The sequence below is a fragment of the Nyctereutes procyonoides genome, unplaced genomic scaffold (genome assembly GCF_905146905.1).
Source record: "Nyctereutes procyonoides isolate TBG_1078 unplaced genomic scaffold, NYPRO_anot_genome, whole genome shotgun sequence".
Classification (NCBI taxonomy): domain Eukaryota; kingdom Metazoa; phylum Chordata; class Mammalia; order Carnivora; family Canidae; genus Nyctereutes; species Nyctereutes procyonoides.
In genome coordinates this window covers 7,364,678-7,373,990 of record NW_026575033.1, presented here as the reverse complement: position 1 = coordinate 7,373,990, position 9,313 = coordinate 7,364,678, and the positions used below count along the sequence as shown (strand labels likewise).

The window sequence follows — 9,313 nt, the reverse complement described above, 5'->3', positions numbered from 1 at the left end:
AAAATGCTTAGGTTCATCACATAGAAATTGACAGGAAGGTATACATCCCTTCATTACAGCATTTGCTGCCTGGTATTATTGTTCTTTTCTAGGCATCTATCACCACCACACAAAACATGCCTGTGAGTAGAAAGATCATATCTTATTGAATATGTGCGTCCAGCAGTTAGCATGGTTCTTGGCAGGTACAGATGTCCGATGCTTCCCCACCAGGTACCAGCAGTTCTTAACATTCCATAGAACCTTGCTTATCAAAGTGGAGTCCATGGACCAGGAGCAGCAGGATCTCTGGGACAGAGGCTTGCAAATGCAGAGTCTGGACCCCACCCCAGAACTACTGATTTGTAGTTGAGCACTGGCCAGTGGGGAGAAGTGGGGTGATCTTGCAGAGGCAGGAACCCACGGATGGAAGAAAGGGTGGAGAAGGGACAAGAGGAATTCGAGGGTAGGGGAATCTTCAGGACTGGGGCACAAATGACAGCGAGCACCAGGAGGAGGCAGGATGGCCAGAGGAGGATGCCCGAGGAGGAACGGTCCCACGTTCTGCAGACCATCTCTATCTACACAGGACCCTTTCTGAGTGCTGAGAAAGGCAGCCAGGAAAACTTCATTGCTGGAAAAGAAAAAAACCACAAGAACATGCCTTGTTTTCTCCCATCTTTAAGCTGGGAGATCATTTTTAAACTTAAGATCTCCTAGGTGCTCTAGGTTTTGTATCCGGAGGAGACAGGAGCTCATAAAAGCAGACGGCTATCAGGTTCTTAATCTTAGAACCTACTGATGTGTTAAAATGAAAAAAATAAATTCACACTGCCACTTCAGTACCTAAAAGAATGGGTTTGGGCCAGCATCTGCAGGAAGCTTCTGCAGGAACTCAGTAAATGATTCCCATTTGAAAATGCAGCTCAAAGAGCACTTAATAAGCGCAATGTGATGATGGTGATTCACGCAACAGCACCTTATACACAGTTAAGCAAATGTTCCCAGGGAACGGTAACAAGGAACCAGATCTCGGACACACCTAAGGAAGGGAACCCCCTTGGGATCAGGATGCTGTGTGGTCAATGGCAATTCTAAAACAGCTGGCATTTTGGGGCTGGAAAGATGAGCCTCCCTAACTTGCTCACCCTGCATCCCTACTGCGGGTCCTGAGTGCCACCCTCAGCGACTCTTTGGACCATGAATGTGGCAGGTTGGGGAAAGGCGCGGAGAAGTGGGTCGCTGGAGACTGGGACTCCCCGGGGAGACCTCGGTATCGAAATAGGTCACCGGGCTCGCAGGCGGTGCTCCTCTGCCCCCGCCCCAGTGCAAGCCGCAGACCGCCCGCTGGGGTGGGACTCGGGCTGCAGGCGGGGAGGGGGAGGGTGCAGGTCTCGGCCTCCAGGTTCGGTCCCTCCCAGAACGCTTGGGGGGCTCGAGCTGCCGGGCTCTCGGCCCCATGGGGGCGCGCGCTGGCCTCCGGGGCTCCCGCGGGCGGGCGCGGGGGCGGGGCGCGCGCGCGAGGAGCGCGTGGGCCGGGCGGGCGCGCGGCGGGGAGGACCGGGCACGCGAGCCGAGCCCGCCGCTCACCTGCCGCCCGCCGCTCACCTGGCGCCGAGCGCGCGCCCCGCGCCCCTCCGCCCGCAGCGCCAGCCCCGGGGCGCGGCCGCCGCCCCTCGCCGCCGCGGGCCCGGGCGCGGACGTGCGACACCAGTAGCCCGCGCGCTTCGGAAGCACCGGAGGAGCCCCCTCGGCCTGGGCACGCCAAGGTGACCCCCCAGCTGACCCCCGCCCCCGCGGGCCGCCGGTCCCGGCGCCGCGTCTGTCCCCACGCGTCCTCCGCCCGTCCGCGCCCGGGTGGGGGGGGCGGCGGCCGTGCATGGGCGTGTGTCTGTCTGTCTGTCTCCACATCCCCGTGGCACACGCCTGCCTTTGTGACCCTGGCCCGACTGCCCCGCGCACACGGGGGACGCCTGGGACCCCTCTTTGTTCTGGCCGGGGACGGGGTCGGCGTGAGCGTGTGCACGCGCACGAGGGACGGTTTTGGAGAGTGGATGGGGGGGTCGATGGAAATAGGTGATTTCCGTGTTCCACGGAGGATGGCGGCCCCGGCGCGGGACCTGTGGCTGCGGCGTGGCTGTCCGTGCAGCAGCCCAGACGTCCGGCGGGGGTTGGTTTCCAGCATGCAAGACGTGGTGGTGAGATGTGCGTGGCCCGGCCCCCGCCCCGGCCCCCGCCCCGGCCCCGGTCCCCGCCCCGGCCCCCGCCCCGGCCCCGGTCCCCGCCCCGGCCCCCGCCCCGGCCCCGGCACCCCGGGGTGCCTGCCGCGCTCACGCTCGCGGTTTCAAGTCCCGCCCTGTGCTGTCCCCAGCGCCAAACGGCGCTTGTGGTCGTGGGCTTTAAACCACGGAGACTTCGCCTTTTGTTTTATCCCGTGACACTCTATAGTTCATGAAGCTTGTGGCATTTGATGGTGGTGTCCGAGTGGGGGCTGGCTTTCTGTTTGTGTGTCTTTCTGCATGATCTTGGATCGCCACCCTGCCGTGTCTAAACATTAAAAGGCCTGTCTTTTCGTTGAAGAGGACGGGGGTTAAAATGAATGAAGACCTGAAGGTCAATTTAAGCGGGCTGCCTCGGGATTATTTAGATGCTGGCGCTGCGGAGAACGTCTCGGCTGCCGTCTCCTCCCAGGTTCCTGTTGCAGAGCCGGAGCCGGAGCTCGCTGTCAACCCGTGGGACATTGTCTTGTGCACCTCAGGGACCCTCATCTCCTGTGAAAATGCCATTGTGGTCCTTATCATCTTCCATAACCCCAGCCTGCGAGCACCCATGTTCCTGCTAATAGGCAGCCTGGCTCTTGCAGACTTGATGGCTGGCATCGGACTCATCGTCAATTTTGTTTTTGCCTACCTGCTTCAGTCAGAAGCCACCAAGCTGGTCACCATCGGACTCATTGTTGCCTCTTTCTCTGCCTCTGTCTGCAGCTTGCTGGCTATCACCGTTGACCGCTACCTCTCCCTGTATTACGCGCTGACATACCACTCGGAGAGGACGGTCACCTTCACCTATGTCATGCTCATCATGCTCTGGGGGACCTCCATCTGCCTGGGACTGCTGCCTGTCATGGGCTGGAACTGCCTCAGAGACGAGTCCACCTGCAGCGTGGTCAGACCTCTCACCAAGAACAACACGGCCATCCTTTCTGTCTCCTTCCTCTTCATGTTTGCGCTCATGCTTCAGCTCTACATCCAGATCTGCAAGATTGTGATGAGGCACGCCCATCAGATAGCCCTGCAGCATCACTTCCTGGCCACCTCCCACTATGTAACCACCCGGAAAGGGGTCTCCACCCTGGCCATCATTCTGGGGACCTTTGCTGCTTGCTGGATGCCTTTCACCCTCTATTCCTTGATAGCCGATTACACCTACCCCTCCATTTACACCTACGCCACCCTCCTGCCCGCCACCTACAACTCCATCATCAACCCTGTCATATATGCTTTCAGAAACCAAGAGATCCAGAAAGCCCTCTGTCTCATTTGCTGTGGCTGCATCCCCTCCAGCCTCTCCCAGAGAGCGCGGTCACCCAGCGATGTGTAGCAGCGTCCCCCTTCGGTGGACACGCTGCACACTCAATTCTGCGTTTACCAAGCACTTCCACTGCCCCGCCAAATGGTTGAGATGCTGTCCTTAAATTCTTTATATTGGATTCTCGCTTGAGCCACAGGAGCACTTAGCATTCGTGAAGCATTCATTTAGATGAGTAAAGTGACCGAAGTGAAAATAGTGTTGCCAGTGTTTTTACCGTTAAAAAAAAAAATGAGTTCTTTGCTCCAGATTATTTTGTTTTGTTTGGGGGCAGGAGCTTTGTTTTCTGTTTTATTTGGAGGCAGGGCTTCTGTTTTCTATTTTACTTAGAGGATTGGTAATGCGTGGAAAGAAAGTATATGATATGGCCATGATGTTATGAAAAGTAAACCGGTCCCAGAGCTCTTACTTGGACTTTCAAATAAATTTGAACTATTGAGAAAAATGGAGGAGAAATGACTTTTCCCAGACCTTTTTTTTTTCTTTTTAATGTCAAGGTGGATTTTCAACGCTGCATGTACCTAACTGAACATAATCTCTTTTGAGCCTATACAAATAGTTTACATGATTCTGTTTGGAAGAGACCTGGTTTTATTAACATGAACTCAGTAATAAGTTACCAATACAGAAACCACGTACCCATTCTTATTCATTCTTTCTTTACTTTGGGCAATTACTGTTCACAAGAATTACTTTGGCATTTCTATGAATGTTGTAACTTTCTGCATGGTTGCCTGTGTTAGCTAGACCACTAGTTTCAAATGTTGCTGTGTAAATCCAGAATCAAATGAGTCCGTTTTCAATATAGGTTTTCAATGTGTCTCTAAAATGAATTATGAAATTTGTTTGACTTGCATATGAAGTAGGATTGATTAGATCCACCACTGTAGTTTCCACGCCACAGTCTGATTGTTTTCTGGAGGCAAAAGAAAAAATTTAATAACAGCTATTAAAAGTAAGTTACATTTATTTTAGTATATTCTGAGAAATAAATCAATGTAAAGCTATCGCAGAATATGAAAAACACCACCTTTCCTAGCTCTCTATATCTAAGAACGTATAAATAGTTATTCTTGATTGAAACAAATAGAATTAAATATTGTAGGCCAAATACTTCTGGTTCATATGGTCTGTGGTGCAAAGTGCATTTGAAACAGGTGGTCTCCTATTTTAATGATTAAGTTTGTGACTATATAACATGTGTATCTGATTGTAATATATGTTTGCTATATTATGTAAGTTGACAAGCAGAATGACCATGTGGCTGTTCATGAAAAGCTAACTTTGAATTCCTTTTCCTTCTTTTCACCAAAAAACAACTTAAATGCAATAAAAACTGTATTGCCTGTTTTCAGAGAGCAAAGATTTAGTCAAGAAATGACACAGAATTAATTTTAAACCTATTGCAAAGTCATTGTGTCTGAGCATCATTTCTCTTGGTACAGACAGGTGTGTTAGACACAGATACCTTCCCTTCATTTGCTGTAGATTTATAATGCTGTCTGTACAACCAGTGGAAGAATTTCTGGACAGGACGTCAACTAAGCCCATTCAGATGGTGGCAAAACCAGTATTTCAAGGTCTGTGGGGGAATAATTTGTAATAAATTAACCTCATCAGTTTGTCCCAAACGTGATGCCCATCATGGTCTCGGGACCATTCTGGCAGCTTGCATGCCAATGCCATCTCTCCAAAGCCCCTTCGTATGTAGCACAAGTGTGAATAAATCCTATACTTGAATCTAGGTCTCCTCCCCTAGGTTACTTATGGAAGCAGGAGAGAGACTGAAATATTTCAGAAGCAGGAAAGGATTTTTAATACATATCACCATGCGACCAATCTAGTCAACTTGATGCCTTTAAAAAATTTCTTTTGAACATTTGATGGAGTTGGTAGATTGGAAATGATGGGTCTGTTTGTTTTTAATGACATAAAATTTGTTAGCATCTCCTTGTGAGAAATGACTAAGGTAAGTTGGTTCTGACAAAGGCTGGGAAATATCCAGACTGAGGTTGTAAAGCAATAAATACTGTGTTTGTAGAAATGGTGGTCCATTTGCATATCTGTAACAGTAAGAACTATAGTCATAATGATGTGTGCTGTTTTTCACATGTTGTGTGCCAGGCCCCTTTTTTTGCTTTGTTGCTGGATTCATAAAAACACACTTTTACAGGTAAAAAAATTAAGGCAAAGAGAGGCTAAGGGATTTGTCCAAGGCCGCAGAGCTCCAGGGTGGAGTCAGGATCCGAACCTGGGTTTTCCCAACGCCTATGCTCATAGTCCCCTTCCCTGCACTGGGTTGCCTGTGATCCCTCACTGGTTAGAAGGGCTGAGGGAAATGGTTTAGAATATGTTACTGTCACCAAGTTTTAGTTCTACAATTAAAACAAAGCTTCCTGTTTAAAATTACATGTGGTGTGACTATTGACGTGGTCCTAGGTAAAAGAGGTCTGTTTGTTTTTTTTTTTTTTAAGATTTATTTATTCATGATAGACTCACAGAGAGAGACAGAGACACAGGAGGAGGGAGAAGCAGGCTCCATGCTGGGAGCCCGACGTGGGACTCCATCCTGGGACTCCAGGATCACGCCCTGGGCCAAAGGCAGGCGCTAAACCGCTGAGCCACCCAGGGATCCCCCTAAAAGAGGTCTGTTTTTAACATGCTCTTCTTCACTAAACATTTCCCAGCTTTGGCCCCAAGGCTAGTCCCAGAGGCACGTTGCAATATTTTAGTGCAATAAGATGAGGGCACTCATTATACATGTTTTTTTCCTTCATTTATTATTTTAAACTTCACATTGTATACTTATATCAGTTTGTAATGGTCTTATAAATACTAATGGATTGTTTTTGACCCTGTTTTTAAAACATCGGTTTCTTTTTTTTTTCTTTTTGAAGATTTATTTATTCATGGGAGACACAGAGGGGACTCAATCCAGGATCCCGGGATCACACTCTGAGCTGAAAGCAGGTGCTCAACCACTGAGCCACCCAGGCGTCCCTAAAACATCTGATTTCAGCTAAGATATTTTTCAATTCAACTATAACATGTCCTTACAGTTTACTTTAAATTGTGAAGATTTGGGGGTGTTTATGTGGTTTCTACAAAGCTTCTTTGTTTCTATGAAGTTAATTATTAGGAACTGTGTCTGTGTCTCAATATATATGTATATGCTTATGTATGTGTATGAATGTGTATATACATATTTATACATATATATAAATGCATATATGTCTTCAATAACATTAACTTTGCAACAGCACTAAGTACATTATGGAAAACTTTCATATCCCCAACAGTCCTGAGGTACCAGATAAACTTTCACTCCAACTGATGAAAATGTTTAGCTACCAAGGAATTTATAGAAAGTTATCCTTGGGGGCCCTGGGTGGCTTAGTCAGTTAAGCATCTGCCTTTGGCTCAGGTCATGATCCTGGAGTCCCAGGATCAAGTCCCATGTTGGGCTCCCTGCTCAGCGGGGAGTCTGCCCCTCCCCACTTGTGTTCTTTCTCTTGCTCAGTCTCTCACTCACTCTCTTAAATAAATAAATAAATAAATAAATAAATAAATAAATAAATAAATAAATAAGTGCTTTTTAAAAAGTTACCTTGTAATAAAGACAATTCAGTTACCTTATCAGAATCCTTAGTTGAGGCAAATTATCCAGCTTGTGATTTTCCAGGATTTTGTTTCCTTAGTCCCTTTAACTTTTATTTCTTTATAGCAATAACTTTGTTGCTTGCTGGTAAAAGGGGCCATCTTCCTTCCTGCTACCTGGGCGTGGGATGGGTTTGGGTTGGGAGACAGAGCACTTCTTTCCATAGAAGCCTAAATTGAAGAAACATGAGTTCAGGAAGGGAGAATAACTCCCTTGACTTGGCAAGGAAGAACAATCTTAGATTCCTCCAGAATTTAAAGCAGGATTGAAACAAGAAGTTTAAAAGAGCAGATGAGAAATGAAGATCTTGCCAATAACGTGTCTTGGAGATTTTTAAACTTTTTTAAAAAAGAAATTCTTAATCCATTATTAAAATAATAATTAACTTTCACAGTTTTATATATATATAAGTTCATATATATATCATATGAAATTAGGATGACTTGCCATTTTATATTTAAAATACATATTAAATAAGTGACTACTATGGTCTTACATTGAACAATGTTTATGTTTTTCTCTTGATTAGATGCCTAATGTAATAAAGGGACAAACAGCCTTCTCATCCCCTTAAAAATTTTAATGATTATTGAATTGTTTTGATATCTGGAACCTTGAAATGTGATTATAACTTTTAGAACCATCAGACATAGTTTGTATACATCAAGGAAGTAAAAACATGGTTTGAGTCAGCAGACAGGTCTAATGTCCTCTGGCAAGCAATACAGAAAAAAATATTGGTAATTTTGACTAGAGATCCTTGAATTTTCATTATTTAAAAGCATACAAATCACCTGAGAATCTTGTTAAACTACAGCTTCTGCTTTAGCGAGTCTGAGGCATTGCTAAATTTCTAACAAGCTCCCAGGTGATGCTGATGCTGAGGCTGATGGTCTGTAAGCAACACTTTGAGTTGCAAGGATAACTATCACACCCTCCCCATCCTGAAAAATATATCTATATTTATAATAATATATACATATCTTATATGTATATACAGTATGTATTATATAGTAATATAATTATATATATAATTATATAATAATTACAATTAATTATAATACTATATAATATACAATATATTAACCTCTAAGAAGAGGTTAAAGAATAAGTGTTATAAGAATAAACACTTTTAAATGCATGTATTTTTTACATATATGTATATTATATATTTATATCTATATAAAAAGTGTTCGTTCTTGTCAGAAGTTAATAGATAGCTGGGGATCCCTGGGTGGCTCAGCGGTTTAGCACCTGCCTTAGGCCCAGGGTGCGATCCTGGAGTCCCAGGATCGAGTCCCGCGTCGGGCTCCCGGCATGGAGCCTGCTTCTCCCTCCTCCTCTCTCTCTCTCTCTCTCTATCATAAATAAATAAGTAAATAAATCTTTAAAAAAAGAAGTTAATAGATAACTAATCTGTTTTCAGTGAACATGAACTTTGAACCTTGCCTATAATTTTTCAGTATCTAGTAAAGATCTATAAATATATTTTTTCATGTTAGTGTTTCCACTTTTTAGAATCCCAATTACCATTATCTGAAGGTATTTGTTTCCAAGCATTTTATATCTGTGGAGTATGTTTCTGTATGTGTGTGTGACTACACAGAATGATTTGCATACTCATACATCCAACAGTGGCAACAAAGACTTGTTTTCACTGCCATTTTTTCAAGAAGGACAGTTTTCTCTATGACATGTGGTTTATGTACATGCACAAATTCATCTTGAGATAATTTAGATGGAAACTTTTCTTCTCTGTGCTGCACAATTCAGCTGAACTCATCCCAAAGCAACCTTTTTCTAGCCAGGTACATCAGAAAAATTTTTAAATATCTCATCTTCATTTTGATATTTATCTGTAATCTTTTTAATTTTCAACATCAAAAATACTATTAATGTTCATCTTTAGCAGTGCTCATTACATCCACTGTGCTTCCTCTCTACCCAAGGAGGTGAGAACATTTTTTATCCAATAGAAGCCTGTCAAAGTCCATAGTTGTTTTTTTTTAAAAAAGATTGTATTTATTTGGAAGAGAGACAGAGAACATGAGCTGGGGGAAGGGGCAGAGGGAGAGGGAGAAGCAGACT

The 9,313-nt window shown here is 45.1% G+C and overlaps 1 protein-coding gene across 1 annotated transcript; it reads left to right on the top strand.

Moving 5' to 3' along the window:
* The first annotated feature begins 1,714 nt into the window (after positions 1 to 1,714).
* On the top strand, positions 1,715 to 5,411 carry GPR12 (G protein-coupled receptor 12). Its single transcript, XM_055317407.1, has 2 exons — positions 1,715 to 1,748; positions 2,560 to 5,411. The coding sequence occupies exon 2, from the start codon at positions 2,575 to 2,577 to the stop codon at positions 3,577 to 3,579; it is 1,005 nt and encodes a 334-aa protein (XP_055173382.1). The 5' UTR covers positions 1,715 to 1,748; positions 2,560 to 2,574; the 3' UTR covers positions 3,580 to 5,411.
* Positions 5,412 to 9,313: the final 3,902 nt, after the last annotated feature.